This window comes from Bombus affinis, chromosome 3 (genome assembly GCF_024516045.1).
Source record: "Bombus affinis isolate iyBomAffi1 chromosome 3, iyBomAffi1.2, whole genome shotgun sequence".
Classification (NCBI taxonomy): Eukaryota; Metazoa; Arthropoda; class Insecta; order Hymenoptera; family Apidae; genus Bombus; species Bombus affinis.
Window position 1 is genome coordinate 17,970,710 of NC_066346.1, and position 19,805 is coordinate 17,990,514.

The 19,805-nt window shown below is 49.6% G+C and overlaps 1 protein-coding gene across 2 annotated transcripts in view; it reads right to left on the reverse strand.

The window, feature by feature from the left end:
- Positions 1-19,805, reverse strand: part of LOC126914261 (protein dachsous) — a 213,400-nt gene that overhangs the window by 3,413 nt on the left and 190,182 nt on the right. For both annotated transcript variants that reach the window (XM_050717913.1, XM_050717914.1), the window contains exons 6-16: positions 18,366-18,774; positions 15,505-15,783; positions 14,906-15,129; positions 13,941-14,607; positions 13,427-13,777; positions 10,625-10,951; positions 10,053-10,539; positions 6,366-7,311; positions 5,987-6,272; positions 2,532-2,828; positions 69-525 (exon numbers count right to left, since the gene is read on the reverse strand). In XM_050717913.1, the coding sequence (XP_050573870.1) occupies positions 69-525; positions 2,532-2,828; positions 5,987-6,272; positions 6,366-7,311; positions 10,053-10,539; positions 10,625-10,951; positions 13,427-13,777; positions 13,941-14,607; positions 14,906-15,129; positions 15,505-15,783; positions 18,366-18,774 (4,730 nt within the window). The remainder of the gene's footprint in view (positions 1-68; positions 526-2,531; positions 2,829-5,986; positions 6,273-6,365; positions 7,312-10,052; positions 10,540-10,624; positions 10,952-13,426; positions 13,778-13,940; positions 14,608-14,905; positions 15,130-15,504; positions 15,784-18,365; positions 18,775-19,805) is intronic.

A 19,805-nucleotide genomic window follows, 5' to 3' on the forward strand; every position in this document is an offset into this window, starting at 1 on the left:
AAATGCATAACCCTCGTTAGTGCCAAATTGGAATTCCTACGAAAACGTTAAAAATCGATCGTCCTTACTTGTCTTTCGTTTCTCTGTCGAGCGTCCTGGAGAGAATCAATTTGCCTCTGGATATTTCGAACGTTCCGCTGTTATCGCCGGCCACGATGGCGCCGTCCAAAAGGTCCACGTCGGACAATCTCATCAAAGTGGTGCCCTTCAACGTATTTTCTTTCGCAGTGACCTTGTACTCTTTGCCGGGCAAGGTGCTCTTCAAGCTGCTCAATCGCACGACGACGGAACATATGGACGAGGCCGGTGGCTTACCGTAATCTTCCGCTACGATGGCCAACTCCACCTCTTTGGGCAAAGGTCTTGGTATCGCGGTACGATTAACCGTCAGAACGCCGGTTGCAGGATGCACTGAGAAACCTTTGGTAGCTTTCAGCAGATAATATCGTACTCGACTGTTGTCCTCTGTAAGGTCGTCGTCGGTCGCGTTTACCGTCAGAATTTCTTGCAAGTCCCCTCGTCCTTCTGCAACGACAGAAAAAGAACGACGAAAGTGAGAAAGAGGGAAGAGCTATCGACCGTAGGCAACCGTACAAAGTTTCCCTATATCGAGAGTACGATAAAGCGGAATGTAGATGAAAGAGGCTAAGTATTTGCACCGACGTATTGGGAATCGATCGTCGGTCGCTTCGGCAGAGTATACTTGAAAAAGCGTGCGGGACAAAGATCGAGGGATCATGGGCGCGAGGTCAAGTACCCTCTCCACCTCTTTTTGTTGGAGGTACCACGTCCTCGAGCAGCACCACCGCCACCACCGACTAAGTTCTTTCTTTTCTTGGTAAAGGAGGAGGATAAGCCGTCCTGACATCGGGCTGAACGGAAGTATGAAATAATAACCAGTTATATAAATCGCTCGGGCGAGCCGTGGGGCCAGCAGGATGAGCAGCTCCGCAGCTACAAAAATCATTTCGATGCGTTTCAAATCGTCGGATAACTCGGCATTAATGTGCCAAGTTGCGACCTAAAGCGAAAAAGGAAGACAAAGAAGAAAGCTGGAATGAAACAGGAGGGAGAAAGAAAGGCGGAGAGGAGGGGAGGCTGAAATAAAACTTGGCGAACGCGCACCCCCTTGGGGATGTCCGAGGTGAGGAGGTAGGACGACCTCGGAGGAAAGGGAATTTGAACCGAGAAGTGACAGGTACTCTATAATTATTGCGAGACGCGTATGACCGTGGAGTATGCGTGTTCGCATCACGATTTGCAGTGGGACGAATTCTTATTACTGGCCGAGCTTCATTAATCCCACCTTCTTTTCGGAATATATCCTGCCTTCCCCGGACAGTTTAATACGATTTTGATAATCGCCAGATTAACCCGTCTTCCTCGTTCCTTTATCACGATATAAATGATCTGCGCACGATTCCTCCCTAGCGAGAGATCGGAAAGAGTGTCAGCGAGAAAATTAAACCTTGCTCGCCTATTCTCTGGAAATCCCGCGACAAAATAGCCCTACTAGAAGCGGCGTCATCGATCAATTGCGGAGGAGAGTATTTTTTAAAGCGTCGCTCTTGACTTTCCCACTCTATTTACGAATCTACGCGGCGAAGCCCGAGAGGAGACGAAAAGAAAGATGCAAATTCGCGAGGCAGTCACCATCGGAGCTCCCCCCCTTTCAACTCTTTCCACGTCCACCTCCTGCCAATCCAGCCTCCCCTGTCACCCCTCTGCCGCCCACCCAAATGCACCATTAGGCGCGGGCCTATGTATTTTTAATAAGTTTCGAGAGTCTTCGAAGCCGGCGATCTCGGCCGGCGGTTGCAACGAAGGCGGCTTTTCGGCTGCCTCGCAAACGGTGTCCTCGCGTTTATTTATGTGCGAGGCGTTCGCAATTCTCCTCGTCTCCCTTCTGCTTCCTCTCCATCTCCCTTCCCCTCCCCCCCTTCGTCCCTTCTCCATGCCGTCTTTGCCATTCCTTTTCACCCGACCCCCTTTCTCCCTCTCTATTCTCTGCTCGCTGTGTGCTCCCTTCGGCGTTCGAGTAGCTAGCTTTTCATCGATCCTCTCCTTCATCCTTCCATTCTCCTTTCCTTTTCGTCGTTTTCGATGCTCGTCCCCCCTCGTCCGGCTTCTTCCGTTCTCTTCGCATCTCTTTTCCGCGCTTTATCTTGGCGCGGTGTCAATTCGAGTTTGGAACACGGGCAACAAGACAACGTGTGTCTACTAAAAACCAGTTTTTAAACTCACGTTTATTTCGCGCCGAGAGACTTGCCTCGGGCCGTCGTCGTCCCCCTCGACGTCTTTCTCTCCCTTTCCCTCGTTTCTTCGGGCCTCTTTCGCCGCGATTCCTTCGACGGAATATCGACCGAATAGATTGCAACTCGTAGCTATGTACAGTTCACTGCGATCTCTTCTCTTTCAACGTTCACACGAGTCTACTACCTTCGCTTCACAGGAAACTCTCCGATCAGGTTGGCACGGTATGTGGCAAACGATTCGCGGATTCGAAGAAAACGGCCACGAAAATTACTTACCAGGCAGCGTGGCGATGTAAGCGGATTGCTGGAACCGTGGAGCGTTGTCGTTGAGATCCGTGACACGAACTATCAAGTCCGTGGTCGCCTCGTGAACACCGTCGCTGGCGATAACTTGCAAGCTGTATTCCGACCGTGTTTCGGCATCCAAACGTCTTCGGAGAACGACTTTGCCTCCGTATCTATCGATACTGAAAGGACCTGGGCTGGTCACGTTACCAAATCGATAGGTCAGAGCCGGGGAGCTGTCCACGTCGTTCGCCGTGATGGTGGTTAAGACGGTGCCAACAGCGGTACCTAACGCAAAACATATCGCAAATGAAATTCAACTCGTTAGAATTTTACTGGAATCGGGAGGAAAACAGCGTTAAGTTCGTCGAGCGATACAGAACGTTCGCTCCTGATGAACCATTTAACTGGAACATCGAATGGCAGCCAGTTCATCGTGGTACAATGCCAGACTCCGTTGTTACTGATGAATGGCGTCGTTATACGGGCCAACCCGCTTCCCTTGATCTTTTTATTTTCGGCCAGAAGCCACTTTGTCACCGCCAGACGATCATGTGCGATACGTATACAGAGTATTATATATATATATATATATAGAGCGCTGTTGCAATCTCGGCCGAGTCAGACCGAGCTCTTCCGCGAAGTTAAAGACAGTTCGAGGGAGTCGCGTTTAAAATGCATTGAATCCTTACTTATCGGCTCTCTCTATCTCGCTGGTGCTAAGAAGAACGCTCGGCGAAGATTCGGTCTGCGGATCGTAGGCGATAATCTGCAGTTTGCCGTGAGCAAATTGCGAGAGAGCTATCTACGAGCGGCCACTGGATATTAGAAATCGGCCGTCCAAACAAAAGTATCGTCGTTACTGTGAGGAACGATAACGTTTAAAATAGAATTTCGCGAAACGATAGAGAGTGGACAGAGATGAAGGACGAGCAGAGCGATACACGCGCCGATAAAGGAATTATTTTGCGATGAAGTGACACGTCCGAATGACTCGGAGACTAGTTGGCACGCGGCAGCGTTCGCTCGTAAATTTCACGGGTGATCGTTAAAGTCGTGTAAATCGGTTTCGAGAGCGGTCACGACCCTGAATGAACGCGTGGCTCGTACTGTACGAGCTCTGCGCCACGCCATGCCGGTAGTGTTCCTGGACCACGCCGCGCGTCATGCCACGAAAGTCGAAACAAAGATCTCTCTATCGGTGGACGTTCTCGTCCGCGTTTCCGTTTCACTCTTCAAGCCCGCGATATTCCAAGAAACAGGCTGAGAGAGCTGGCAACCAGCACGTGGTAAAACTCGTTGCTCGCGAAATATATAAATTCACATCGGGTACTACTCGATCTCCGTAAGTTATATCGCGGTAATTCTGATTACCGGAGGTCCTCGGTATTCGCGGATTGGCTGCGTAAATACGAATACGATGTCGGCGATGTGCTCCTTGTACGGAAAATGCGCTCGTCGGTGGTCTACCATTGTTTCGATTTCTCGTGTCAGTGCCACTTTCGGAACCGATACGATCGATGCTGTCGATTAAATCCTCCTTTGGATACGCGTGTACGTGTGCAGCCGCGTACGTGTTCCCATCTAGCGGATGCGAAGGAAGGCCCTTCAGGAACAAAGGCGTGGGCTATCAAACATCGGCGAACCGCACCTCTCGTTTTAGGCCGAACGATAATTACATACGCCACGTTCACCGGGATAATTAAAAACAATTATCATGCGCTTCGCTAAAATATGAACAGACCCGACTACGAGATCGCTTTTTATTAGCGCGCCGTTCAATGAAGTAATCGTGTGCTCGATTTCATCGATTACTTTGTGTGCCACGACCAAATTTTTCGCAATCGATCGCATCGCGACGGGCGTAAAGACCTTCATCGAGGCCTCCCACGTCATTGTCGAAGTGATACGTAGTCAAATCTTTGAGGTAATAACAAGCACGTAAAAAGGCTGCTACGTTTCTGCATATTTAACACGTTACGCGATTGCGCTATTTAAATTCTATCGAATGCTGCATCCTCAATAGTCCTGCTATGTAGTAGTCTGGTTTACAGCGCGTTCAAGTTTTACGATGATACAAAGTAGATAGCGATCTCGCGTTATTCCGTTCGCGTGAGAGCGCACGTTGTTTTGCGTTGAACCTTAAAAATATACAGTAAAAACCAAAAGAAAGACCGATAAGACGAGAAAAAACAACGAACAACCAAAAAGAATACAACAAAAACGTGGACGAAAGAAGAAAAGAAGAACAGGAGCAGTAGAAGGGGAAGTACTCGCATATACTAAGAGCGGAAGGATGAGAGGCACAAGAGAACGAAGTGAAGAATACGAAGCGCATTTAAATCCTGTCGTCCGAAGACTACAGAAAGCGCAGAGAAAAAGACATCGTATTGGACTATTAGAAAATTGCTCTATGTGTAGCTTTGATCAATTATTTTTACGTATCGCCTGTTCATCTATTTTTTACAATCTATCGCCTTCTTTCATGCCATGTTCTTTAACATTTTCATCGTTTTACTCCAGCGAAAATGTAGGTCTGCTCGAAAGGGTAGCAGCGCGAAGCCTAGCGTTTACGCGTTAAACTGGAGGCCACTTTCGCTCGGTGCTGTTCCATTGAATCGTATCTGTCAATGAGGAGCAATATGAAACGAATGTGAAGGACAAACAGCGTGGAACAACAGGAAGAACGAAGACCGCGAATTATTCAAACGGGCGTTCGCAGCCTCGCCTAAGTTATGCAGATTGTTCGGAACAGTTGGACTTTAATGCCGGCATAAATCCTTTCCCACTTAACTTTATACTTTGAGAGTAGTATGCACTCCTACCTCTGGTATTCGTGTCCCTTTCTTTTTTCCATTACTTACTTGCTTTTCCCTTTTCTTTGATCCCATCTCCTTTTCTCTTTCGTGCACTTGCGTTCTCGAGCGTTTCACCTCTCACAAAATACACTCGGCTTTGCCACGCGGAAACATCTCTTTCTACTTTCGACCAAACGATCTTTCGACAAAGTCGTTTAGAATTCGAGCGAATCGATGCTAACGGATTCCACGTAAAATAGGATAGTAAACGAATATGAAAATTCGATCGTTCTTTTCGAAGAGCGTCTGGTTTATTCCAATCTATTAGACGATTATGATAAAAAAAACAAGATCGAGTTATTGAGCGCCATGTTGGTCGTGAAGGAGCTAATTACCGGCCGCACAACGCATCGAAATTAAGGAGGTGTATGCGTATTCGTGTTTGCCCGTAATTTGTTCGCGTACGATCGCGACCAGATGAGACAAATAATCGGTGATTAACCTTCGCCTCGACCGTACGCTGAGAAGAATAAACGCCATAATTGAACTATACGACTGGCATAATTAACTCAATGACATTTATATTCTATCTTTTATTATTCTCCTGACCTTAATTTAGCGTCGTTAGTGATAATTAACGTGGCTTACCTTCGGAAACGGAGATGATACTGTGCTCTGGAAAAGTCGGTTGATTGTCGTTGATATCGATCACGCGGACGCTGAGAGCAGCCGTTCCGGTCAACTGAGGATTTCCTTGGTCCGTCGCGATTATCGTTAGTCTATATTTCTCTCGTATTTCACGATCGAGAACGATATTGGTTCGAACTATGCCACTGTAGGGTGGACTGATGGTGAATGCATTGTCCGGATTACCGTCAACGATATGATACAAGATTCTGCTGTTCATCCCTTGGTCCGCATCGCTGGCCGAAAGCTATGCAAACGAAACACGCGTATTATACGCTTCTGCCTTACAAGCTAGTGGAAACTTTTAATTATTGTTAACATATCGACGTTATATTTTTACCTTGACGACAAAGTCTCCTTTGACGTTGCCTTCCAGGACCGTTGCCGAGTACTGTGTTTGAGTGAAAATCGGTGGATTGTCGTTGACGTCTGACACCTTCACTACAACCTTCACGTATGCTTCCAAGGGATCGGGACCGCTGGTTCTAGCAGCTACAGCGAGCACGTGCTGCGAACTTTCTCTAGGTTTCTCCTTGGATTGCTGTCCTTCCAGAGATCTACCCCATGAATTCGTTCGACTGTCATCGGTTTGTTCTTCCACGGGTTTCACCCTCATATCGGTCCACAATTCCGCGTCCAACCTAGAGGGATCATTCACGCGTAACAATCCGGTATCCTCGTCGATGGTGAACGTGCCAAAGTCGTTGCCCGATCCAAGGGAGTAAGAAACGTGTTGCCTTCTACCGTCCGACCGAACGGCCGAGACTTGGATCACTTCGGTGCCAGCCGCAGAATTTTCCTGAATAACAACTTCGTACGACTCGTTTTGAAATTTCAACACTGGCGCCAAGTCGGCGAGATCTCCGACTTGCAGTTCGATCAATCCTCGAGTGCTTTTCGGTGGATTTCCCTTGTCCCTGGCCAGCACCTCCAAGTGATACGTCTTGCCGTTGTCCTGCGACAGGGATAACGCCGCAGTAACGGCGCCTGTGCTTGGGTGTATCCTGAATTTAGGCTTCTCTTGCTCGTGCAGGAAAGAGTAGACCACTTCTCCATTGGGACCGTCGTCGGCGTCGGTCGCCACTACTCGCAGAATGTTCTTCTCTGGCTGAGTGCCAATCGACACGCGGGCACGAAAGGGATACTCGTCGAAGACAGGGGCATTATCGTTGACGTCGCTCACTCGAATCTCAACCGGGATCGTGGTACTCCTGGCGTCGTACTTGCCGCTGTCCGTAGCTACCACCACGAAGTTGTAGGAACTTTGGCGTTCGCGATCCAAGGGGCTGCGGGAAACAATCGGGCTAGAGACATTCGATAGATCGAACGAGTTGCGAAAATTCTCTATAATCATGGACAAAAGGGAAAGGAAGAATTATTTAGCGGGTCGGACAAACCGGAAAGCTCGGTTACATTAGCGACTGGCGAAAATTACGTTCGGTTCGGAGCCCCTGCGCATCAGATGCATCTTTAATTCTGATTTACCGGTCAATAGACGATTGTTCGAACCAGGAGAACGGGCCGGATTTAAGGCGGAAGGTGGCAGCGCAGCGTAGCGCGACGGCGGATAGCTTGTTTGTCTGACGGAAGCCTTAATCGTGCACAGCGATCTTGTGTAATCCACGTCCGCCATTACCATAACTCTGCGGATCCTCCATGGCGGCTCGCTGGTCGCCGTTTCGTGTCTTAAATCGCACGAAAGCCGGGAGAGGTTGGCTGTTTTTTCGCCGTTACCACTGAGCGAATTTAGCGTCCCCGTCCTCGTGAGCTATACGCCTCGAGAAATCGCTATATCGACTTAGGGCTCCGACCCTCTCCCTCCTTTTCCGGATTTCTACGCCTCCTCAACTGAATAGTTCAGCGCGTTTTTAAACATCTTTTCCCCTTTGGCCGGCACTCTTGCCGCTATCTAGAATTTACTCGCTAGGAGGTATTGCTCTCCTGCTTCGATACATCCGTGAAACCAAACGGCGCAACGTCTTTATCGCGCATGTTAATTCTAATCTAATTATACTATCGTGGCAAATTTTTCGCTCGACCCACGACTCGAACGCATAATTTGTTCCCATTGAAAGTAACCGTTTAACGAGTAACATTCAATTGTCGGGTATTTTTTCTAAAATTCCGGTCGGATAGCAGCGATAAAGCGAGTCAGGGGTAATTTATCGTATCGTTGGACTTTGTCTTTATTAGCCGCTTGGAAAAGTCACGCGAACCTTGCGAATTCGCGAGCCGGCGATAAGCACCGGCTGAGCTCGACAATGTCTTTGCCGCGTATACACTGCCTGCTTCGTATGTGCACGTAATAACCTTTAACGAGCGTGGAATAATAATCGTGCGCCGGTAGCGCGCAAAATCGACGCGGTTATTTACGATTTAACCGAGCAGAGCCGAGAGTCGACTCTCGCTGCTGACCGTCGCACCGTGCGATTATACGAGCGCGGCTATTTTTATTTACACCGTCTAGATGCGAGATAATATTCTTCGAATCGCTTCTGTTTGAAAATCATCACCTCCGCTAGGATGATGTCGCATCGACGTTCACGGGATTCCTACCGCCGTGGTTCGATTAATCGGCGTGCGCAACGTTATCGATACCGAATCGTCGTTCCTATTCAAGTTAGTTATCAATCTCATCTCTTCCGGGTGGTCCTGGGAATGAACAAGGGGAGAACTTTTACACACCTACTCGTAGCGAACCTCCGCGCTGCTGAACCCGCTCGGACTGTCGAGGTAACAGCAATAGCAACAATACCAACAACAACGCGATACAGCCACGCGGTTGGTGACTACCGATTGGGAAGAGAAACGAGCGCCGGCAGCAGCCGCGGAGCGAACGACGGAGAAAGAAAGTTCGTCCGAACAAGTGGTGGGAGGAAAAAGGGACGGAGAAAGAGTCGCAGACAGAGATCGCGAAAGAGTGGCCCGACCGGGATCTGGTTTTGCATATCAGGCTTTTTGCCGGCTGAAATAATGCATTGAAATGCCACATGGTGCCCCGCTGAAATGACACACGGCTGTCGCGCGGCAAAAGTACGCTTCTGCGTGCCTCCTCCCGACTACCGACACCCTTCATCCTATAGATCTCCCTATTTCTCGGCTTGCTGCTTGTTTGTCTTTCCTTTTTTCTTCCTTCCTCTTTCTTTTTCTTTTTTGCTTTCCTCTTCTTCTACTCCTCCTTCTAGTTTTTGTCTCTCTTCAACGATCCTACATACTCGTCTGCGTCTCTATCGAAAACGGAACCAGCACGGCCGGTACCATTCGATGTCGTTTCGACGAACGAACTAACAAAAGTACAGAAGCTTTCGTTTCACCGGGGATTACGCGAGTAATAACGAGGCAATATTCGAATGGTGACAAGGTCGGAGTTCGTAAAACCTTCGGTGAAATTTAATCAACAGTGTTTGACCTTGATAGAACGGAAGCTACGGGAGGACTAGAGATTTAACGACGTCTCGCGATACGAGTTTATTGCGCGCATAATCGCAAAGGGCACAGAAGAGAAGGACGAGAAGGGAGACACGGGCGAAGAAAGGAGACAGGAGAAGGAAGAACACGTTGATCCGTGCCGACGGGTTATGCATATGGAATCAACTAATCGACCACAGTGCATCGTTCACGAGTCGCATCGACTGACTTTATAATTCTACGACGTTCCTAGACCTTCCACCTCTTTCCATCACCACCACCTTCTTGTCCGATGGTTTTTTTCATTTCTGTATCTTACCCGCTCCTCCCATGCGTCTACTCCTCGTTTTATGATGACAGTACCGACGTAATATCTCACCGGCGATCCTAATCTCACCCGCAATAAAGATTGCGCAGTAATTAACGCCAGGATGAAATTAGTTTGCTGGAAGAGCTCGCGAATGAAAGAATTCAATGTGGGAGAAGGGACAAGACGTACGTAAAGAGACTAGGACGAGATCACCAAAAGCTCAGTGAGAACATTGTTCTCGGGTAAAGACTGAGTGAAAAAAAAGTCTTTGATCGTGATAGTTAAAAATGGAGGACGTCGGTTACTCACCCAGCAGTTGTAATGACGCCCGTTAGGTTGTCAACTCTGAATAGCCAGCTCGTTTCTTCGCCAATGGCGTAGGTGATTTTTCCATTCACTCCTTGATCCGGATCCGTCGCTCTCACTGACATGACGCTAGAATCTGGTGCCACATCCTCGGAAATAGTTGCCACGTACTTGCTAGGATAATAGTTTGTCGGATAATTGGAAGACCCATACGAGAAGCCGTTGGACAAAGCGAATCCGGGATACTCGGAGCTTGGAACAGGCCCTCGAGGTCTCGATTCGGTATACTGATTCTGAACGAATGATGGAGCGTTGTCGTTCACGTCCAGAACGATTACGGTCAAGTTACATCGTGTCTCCAAGCTGGGTCGACCTTTGTCCTTGGCTGAAATCGTCAGGATGTACTTGGATACCGCTTCCCGATCTAGATTCGACATCGACAACATTCCGGTTATGGAGTCCAAGATGAACTTTGCGCCAATGTTACCACCTAAAAAGCCACCAGAACAATGAAGCCTGTATGTATGCGTAGATGGACGAAGGGAAACAGTAGGTGGAACTTCGAGGCGTCTTACCTACGATACTGTAATAAATTTCCCCATTTTTCCCCTCGTCGAGATCGGCCGCCGCGATCGTGTGAATCACGGAAGTCCCTTGGTTCTCGGGTACGGCGAGCGTGTAACAGGAACCTGGTCGAAATTCGGGACTGTTGTCGTTTTCATCCATGACTAAAACTTCGAGCGTGCTGATATCCAACAGCTTGCTGGACCTCGCTAAAATCGGAACCGAATAGTGGGAGACTTCCTCGCGATTCAGAGGTCCACGCAGAGTCACTAGACCGTTCGGTGTGACGGAGAATTTGTCCGCGGCCAGGTTGCTTGGAATACTAAAGCTGACGTTACCTGCGCAATCATATCAAAACCTTCGTCAACGTTCCAGTCGATATTTTCATCGATGGATATTCAACGCGTGGAATAAAATTAAGCTCTTTTTTTTGAAGTTACGGCCAACCGAAGCACGTTACAAGAAATTAGGACCACGCGACCGAGACTCGTTTTCTCGCAAGACCATTATCCTGTCGGGTCCTTTCCGAAAATCTGAAATTATCGGTCAGTTTGCATACGTAAATGTGTGCCTTTAAAGCGAAGGCGATCGAATCCCTTGGTCGGAGATCGACACGTAGCGCGAGGCGATAAGCTTCGTAAATTCCTAAAAATATACCAAGCAAATTCGATTCGCGAAATAGCTTTGTTCTTCCGATTACCGGACACGGTTCGAAACCAGGGGTGAATGGTAAATAACAAGAGAGAAGAAGGAGATAAAAAGCAAAGGATCTTAGCCCCGCGGCAATTATACAATTTGGTTACCGACATTCGATACTCAACGCGTTACGACTGCGAAACTACGGATGCTTGCAAAATTTATACGAGAGAAAATCCAGATTTAGGCGGGCTCGATCTGTGAAACGCGGTCGGATAGGAAGAATATCGTTTCAAGGTATATCTACCGGTGGTCGCGTTTGGCCGTATACAAGGAAAACGATCAAAAGTGTGGTCGAGACGAAAGAGTTTTACGACAAACCCGAGTACGGAATATTCCATTCTCGTGGTCATCGTTTTCTCTCGAAGGAGTGACGTCTTCCGGTGGAAGCCAGAGTTTAATGCATTCGTTATTATACTCAAATTCCGAAGGACGATGCGCATTAAACTACCGCGGCAATACTTTTAGTTAACATAGAACAAAGAGACGCACTAGCGATCATTCGGTATTTCTCTCTCGCATCGTGAACGTGGCCAGAAGAGCATTTGGCCGGGTCTCGTGTGTATTCCGTATTCGTAGACGCAGCAGAACGGTAGTTACGGTGACGACACGCACACGCTCGTGCTGCACGTACGACGGTGTCGGTGTTGGTTGGAACCGGTGATTTGCCTATGCGTACTGCGGCAAGCTGGCGGCACGATGATATACGCGGCCATTGTTTCGCCCTGTCCCCTTTCGTTCTTCCTTTTCATCCGCCCTCCCTGCTGCGATGCAGCGCGATGGCTCGCTAGCGGTTCCGGACCCCTAACAGCAACCTCGTCCTTCGGGGTATCTCACAGGGACGCGGAACCCTTTGCAAGTTCTGCAGGGCGCGCTAATGCGCTCGTCTGATACACGGGCACCGGTCTAGATAAGCGCAAAACGAGCGATATACCATATTGTCGCTCGTACAGAATGTTTTGCTACGAGACCGAGAATACCTAGCAGATTTTCTGCGCACGCTTTTAGTGATCATTATGCTCGTGCTCTGTCTCATCTGCTTTACGGTTCGTTTTTCTATTCGAAAAGCGGCGGCCGGAACTGAAGGTGGAGGAAAGGCAAAGCGGAGGATTCAAGAGGAAAGCGGAGCACCAAGGAGCGCGGTCACCTAACGCACACCGTCGAACCTCTATCTACGAGAATAAAATTTTCTCATCGGCGGAATTCTCCGAGGAGCTTTTAACGCGGCGACAAGCAACCATATTGTGGGAGAAGAGAGAATGGCGAGAGAGGGGAGGGGGGAGAGAGAGGGAGAGTATCGCGCAGACGTAGCACGCGGATGGAACGCACTTTCGAACAGGAGGGAGCCAGACCAAGAGTCGTTTCGCTGAATTTACTGTAATGTCCGGTACCAGCCAGATTCGAGGCAATTATTCGTGGTATTTTCATAGCAGAGCTTTCCTATTAGCAGGAGTGGCCATTGGCAGCGGTTATATTCCTTTCTGGCAGTCCGACATGTAGGTGGCACATAACCGCGCATACGCTGGCGCGCGGCGACAGCCAAACTCGAAAATCCGTGGAGCAGAACGTAGAAGGAGGGATGGAAAGAGATACGAGAGAAGAGAGGGCACAAGCCGGGACAAGATAGGAGAATGTAATTTCACCTTCTGCTGGTATAGGGAGCGCTAAATTGACAGCCCCTCCTGTTCCGTCGCACTTTATGCAGCGACGCACCACCGAAACAATAAGGACGCTCGCGGAACACCTAAAAGGATAGCCGCGCGGGAGCCCCATTTTTGGTCCTCTCGTGCATCCTTGTCGTACAACGGCGGTGTGTGCGTGTACGCGAAAGAGATCGATAAGTTCCGAGGCAGCCGAGTTCGGCTTTGTCCCTTCGCATTATCCTTGCAAGCGTTAACCGAATATACGCGGTTCTATCTGATCATCTTTCGCGAGTGATATACGAGCATCGGCGGATATTTATCAATAAACTGACCGGTTGTAAACCCAACGCGAGTTTTATCTCGCGTATTTAATGGGAATAAAATGGAATCGAGAATCGCGATCTTGACGATCCGCGCGCTCGCGGTTTGCCAGTCCACGATAACTCTTTGAAAGAGATTGCGGTGCATGCTTACCCTGATCGGCGATGATAGGACCGGCGACGTTTAGAACCGGTGCTCCGACCTGGAGGTCTTCTGAAATTCTAGCTACAGGGTTGGCGAGCAGTAGCCGAGGAGGTCCGTTGGTCTGTCCAGAAGCCAACGTCAGAATCAGCCTGAGAGTGGACTTGCGTGGTGGGGAACCGTGATCGTTCGCCGTAATCTCCAGCTCCGTCGACCTTACCATCGGCCTCTCCAGGCTCACTATACCAGATTCGTAACCCACCGAGAATCTCGCCTCCTCGTTCGCCGATGTAATCACATACGATACACGGCCATTGTCACCTGCGTCTTTATCCACGGCGACCACTCTCACGAGCATCGCCCCTGCAACGATGCCAATTTACGATAATGCTGCTTTGTAATTGAATCGGCCGTCTCTGCGCGTTAGCGCGGCAAACTGAAAGATCTCTACGTGTTTAAGATTCGATTAATCTCACTCGTTGCTCTTGCCTGAATGAGCTAAATCGCATAGCAGAGAGTCACTCACCTGGTAAGAGGTCCGGCGTGACCGCGACTTTGGTCGATTCCGGAGCAACGAAAACCGGGTCGTTGTCGTTCTGGTCGAGCACGATGATCCTCGCGGTCACGGTCGAGGCTAGTTGTTCGCCGGGAGGAGCGCGATCGGACGCCTTCAGGATCAGCATGTACTCGGCTCTTTCCTCCCTGTCGAGAGGCCTGGCCAAGGTTAGAGCGCCGGTCAGCGAATCGACCGCAAAGCTGCCTCTCGATGGAAATTCGGCCACCAGACTGTATCTAAGATCGCCGTTCAAACCGCTGTCCAAATCGATGGCCGTCAAATTGTAGACGGTAGAACCGATCACTGCCTTCTCCGAGACTCGAACGGTTATCGGATCCTGCGGCCATCGGGGTGGATTGTCGTTTGCGTCTTCGATCATGATCTTCACCGAGACGGCGATGCTCTGAGGGTTGCCGATCGACGTGGTGTCCAATGCGCGAATCTCTAGGTGGTATTCACTAACGTTTTCGCGGTCGAGAGAATGAGCGACCACCAACTGACCGGAGCTACGATCCACATCGAATGCTGGAAACTCGCTGATGGGTGTCAGGGAATCCAAGGTGAAGGCCACGCGGCCTGCTGGACCCGCTCCCGACACCGATCCCACCGCTTGTCCAATACTAGCGTCCTCGCGTACCTAAACGAATCGTGTTACGCGATTTTTTCCTAATTAGTAGGATCGTAAAAGCCGAAGTAATAGTTTGATTCCGATTTAAAGTACCCCTTTAAAATTTATCCCTTTCCTCCGTAATTAACTTTTTACCGCTTTGCGAAAGAAGAGTTGTCGATGCTTGAACACCTTTGAACGTGCACGCGCGTCCATCCTACGAGATGCTTTATCAGCCACGATGCTCATAAATCGCGCGAAAAATTCGAATGAATCGACCAGTGAACGAAAGTTGCATAGCGGTGGCGACGAGGTCGATGATACTCACGTTAAAGGCAAGACTGCTGCTGGTGAAGGTCGGCCGGTTATCCGCCAGCGCTAAAACCTCGACTCTTAACGCGCGTATACCATGCCGCGGTGGTCGGCCTGCATCCGTCGCCTTTACGGACACCCGGTATACGTTTCGTTCTTCGTGATCGAGAACCGCCTTCGTTCTGATCATGCCGGTGATCGGATCAATGGTGAAAACGTTGTAACCATCCGAGTCTCGGTCTGTACAGGTCAAGGTTAGTCGTGAGAGTACGATAATCGACACTCGGTGAAAAACTCGCGTGATCTCGACAGTGAGAACGAATAACGTTAAAACACCATTAAGGAAATAGCAATATTACGGTTATTCAAACTCGTTAAGCATGTATCCGACTGGCTCGAAAGGGTCGAAACGACTCGTAAACGTTCTTGAGAAAATCGGATGGCAATCCTAACGAGACCGTATAAACACAACCCGATCGAGTTCGTCTTTAAGACCGTGCATAATTGTCTTGGTAATTGGATAACTAATTTCTTCGAGCGAGCTTTCTTCCTTTTCGTGGATCGAGACGAAATCACTCCGATTCGATCCGTGTTTCTTCGGCTGTAACGCATTACCTTTCAAAATCGTGTAGGTTACGGACGCATTTTCGCCGAGATCCGTGTCCAACGCTCTAACCCTCGCTACTTCCGTTCCCGGTGGTTGTTCCTCCCTGACGCTCACCACGTCCCCTTGAGGATCCACGATTTCGGGCGAGTTGTCGTTCACGTCCAGTACGGTAACCTTCAATGGTACCCTGGCCGCTCTGGACGGGGTTCCTTGATCTCGTGCCTCGAGGACCAGCTCGTGCACTCCCTTCGTTTCCCGATCCAGCGGTTCTTTAGTCGTGATCTCGCCTGAAAATCACAAACGAAAAGATGAGTCGCGTTTCGTTCATTTTCTAAGATATCTAAGACGTTTCCCACTCGTATTTATTTATATCGATTCACCGCATCGATTCTCTAGATGGGTACGAGAAGATGCTCGTGATACGCAGCAAGAGACCGCGTATAAATGAGATGGAAATGCCGTAAATATGTTGACATAGAATTCGTGTACGTACGTGGGTCGGACGATCGCCGACATTGTGCGAGGAAATCGACCTTATCAATTTTCCTCGACAGGAACGATTAATTGGATAATCGCTGTTCGTACGCTCGCTAAGAAACGTCCGTTCGAACGCTCGAATTCCTTGATCGCGCCTCGACACCGGCTATCGTATTTCGTTTCCGTCCTCCTCTCGCATATTATAATTGCAATACGGATGCGTATATAGTCGCGCGTGTAACGAGCACCGCTGTAATTACGTATCTCGCGGTACAGACGGACCGCAAAAGTTACGAAGGGTAGAGGGGCTGAAGGAGGAGAAAGAGAAGAAGAAAAGGAAGGAGGAACCGGACGAGAAGGAGGAGGCGGAGATCGAAAGAAAGAAGGAAAAGAAAGAAGAAACGTAAAAAGGAGAGAGGGAGTCTTCTCGAGCTGTCTTTTCGATGGGTCAGCGCATTAATGGGTAATTAAGCAAGCGCCTAGCCGACCGAGCAAAACTATTCCAAGATGTGGAAAGGAATGGGGAAAACAATTCGTATAAGGGGTCGAAGGAAGGGCTTCGGTGTTCGTAGGACACACGAGACACCCGCGTGCCTCTACGAATTCTCGACGTACCTAGTCCAGTCCGACGCGTCCACCTCGTCTACCAGCGCCGACAGAACCCCGTCGACGTCGCCGTGCTCGTCGTTTAGAAGACAAACGATCGACGGAGGAACATGCAAACGAGCCGGCATCGAGGGATACCATCGCGGAACAATAAGAAGTATATCGTAGGACGCGTGCTAATGCGTTTCTCGTGTTAACCGTGGGACCGTGCGACGAACTTCTTTGCCCCCTTCAGGAACCGGCTCTCTTTCCGTTCCCGCGCGTTTCTTCCAATATTTGGAAATCCATGCTCTTCCGAGACTGCGTTAGGGAAACTCGTTCCGCGCCGCCACAATCAATAAGATATTTCTTGGAAGCTGTGAAACATATACCGAAACTGGCCAACCGACCAACCGCTCCACGATTTCCCGCGTTTCACCGCTATTTGGTTTTCCGCTAATTTCTCGCATGACTATCGGTGGCAACGCGCACAAGTCGAGTAGAACCTTCCGAAACCAAAGATTAATATACAAGTACCGCTGCGACGGAACAACTGAATACTTCCGGCAGAGAGAGGCAACGGTTATTTTTATTTCTCTGTAGCGAAGGTTCGCACTGGAACGACTGGAGAAGAGTCCCTCCTCTGCAAACAGGCAGGCCGGTGCACCGACCAGCGAGACTTCTCGTGGATACGAGAGGAAGACCGGCCTGGTCTCGAACCAGCATGTACACAAATACTCTCGTGTCGCATGCCAATCAAAGCACGTATGCGCGTAGCATACGAGAGGCAGCGTGCGTGCTCGTTTCGCAGTGTGTGCTGAACCCGGGCCCTTTCTGGTGATTCGTTACACGCCGGTAAGGTGAAAGCACCACTCTTACGGGATTATACTTTGATATCCACGAAGCAGGGGAGATGTTACAAAAACGAAATAATCGCGCCACTGTTCGTATCTCCGATATTGCGTTGTATGGTCTTCCAATTAAAGGCATTCGTATCAAAAATAAATTTACGCTCCTTCGCTTCTTTTTCTTCGACTTCGACCGCTATAAATCTTGAACGCGCGCCAAAGCCGAGAGACGCGCGTCCACCAGAACGAACGACAGAGCTTTGTGCGCACCGTGGAAGCCGATTTCATTAAGCGTTTTCGAGGACTTACGAAACCCGCGTCTGAAGATCTATCGTGTCGTTTCTGTCTGCTGTTCTAAAGGGTTGCACAATCGTGCACGGTACCGCTGTTTAACAATGGTACGCAACATCACCAGGACCGTTCCCGAGTTGACGTAAGAGCAACGCGTAAATTAAAAACGTCGATGGCCGAGGGCTATTTAGTAAATTAATCCCTTCTTTCTTCCTTTTCTTCACACCTTGCTCAACGCCCGGTTCGAATTCAATTCGAATACGCGTCATTCCTTTCTGTCTGCGCTAGAAAGCTAGAGACGTGACGCGATCGCGTAAATTCCTTTCCAACATATGTGTCACTCCATAAAAAGGAACATCGAGCTGTAAATGTGTTCGATATCGTACCGAACTGCGTTCGATATCATGATATGTTAATCCTATCGGAAATTCGGACAGTATATAGAACTCGTTGATATTTTCCTGGACGGAGATATTTTCTAGTCGCGTGGGATTTTTTGTTTGGACGTTCGAGCGATCATAGCTGTATCAGCTGCGTCATAGTCGGCTGACAGCTTTCGTAAACACTCGAGCGTCGGTTCGACGAGAAACAACTAAGTACGCGCGCACCGGATTAATATCGGTTATGCAAACAGAGGAAGAAAGTCAGAAGGGAGAAAAAGATCTTACCTGTATCAGGATCGACGGTGAAACTGCTGTTGGCCTGGACCACCGCGTATCTGAGCAGGGCGTTTTTCCCAAGATCGGGATCAGAGGCACTCACGGATCCGACCAGCGTACCCGAGGGTAGATTCTCCAACAGGTCGAATCCGTAAAAATCCTTCTCGAATCGGGGATCGTTGTCATTGTCGTCGAGCACCGTGACCAGCACGGAAGCGCTCGCGGTCGCGGCCGGAGAACCGTTGTCGGTCGCGAGAACCGTCAGCGCGTGCCGATCCAGGGTCTCGCGATCGAGAATCTGCGCGAGGTAAATCCAACCGGTGTTCGGACTGATCCGGAAGGCCGTTGATCCTTGAAGACGGTAACTCAGCCTCGCATTATTGCCCGTATCAAGGTCCACCGCGGTCACTTGAAGAATCTGTGTAGAGGACAGGAACAAGTTTGTTTTACGAGCGTGTTTTTAGGTAGGTCGATACAACGGAAAAACGAGTACGACAATTACGATACTTCCTCGGCCGCGCAAAGGGGGAGAAATCTGAATTTCTGCGATGTAAACGTTTCTCGAGGAGACGAAAAAAAGCCGATGAGATCGATGAAAAAGAAGGCAGCGGCGGCGAGGTGGCACGCAGGGAGAAAGAGGCGGCGAGGAGACAAGACCAGTCGATCCGGTCGTTCCGTATTAATTAAACGCACCCAAAGTCCGCGAACCCTAAATGCGTTCGAACCGGTCGATGTTTTCCAGTGCGGGAGGATCGTGAATTACGGAGGTCGGAGAAGAAGAAGAAACATAGGATCGAGGGTATATAACTTGGTATCCCGTGCACGAAGCTGGCGCACGGGCAATGATGGATGGCGAACCACAAGGAAGAAAAGGCGACGAGCGCGAAGGGCGGAGGGACGAGGACGAGGATAGAAAGGATCGGCACTCGTCTTCTCATCTGTGAAGGAAGAAGGACGAAACGGTGGCGGCGGCGGCGGCGGCGGCGGCAGCAGCGGCACAGAGGGAGGAAGAGTAGAGATCGACCACCATTAGAAGGAGAACCTGACGTGGGAGCAGGCAGTAATGTGTCTAACTGTACGTTATTAGTTCGCGGCGGGTGAAGGGTTACCCTCACTGTAAGCCAAGTTACTCTTGCTAGCTGCTGCTTCCCCCTACTATCTCCCCGAGTTTCTTTCTCTGCTCGTCTCTCTCCCGGTCGCGGCTAAGATATTGTCTGGATACCACCGACAGCTCACAGATCTGTTTCGCCGATAGATACCACCGATATATACGTGTACGCCGCGCCGAGAAAAGATGGAACGAGAGATCGAGTGGCGAAGGAAGAAGGAAAGAGGAAGAGAGGAACGTGCGCGCTGTTCACCTCGTCGTCGTCGTCGTCGTCGTCGTCGTTTCCGTTCTATCGTACCCTCGTGTATCCGTTGTATTAAAAATGTGACGTCATTTAACGG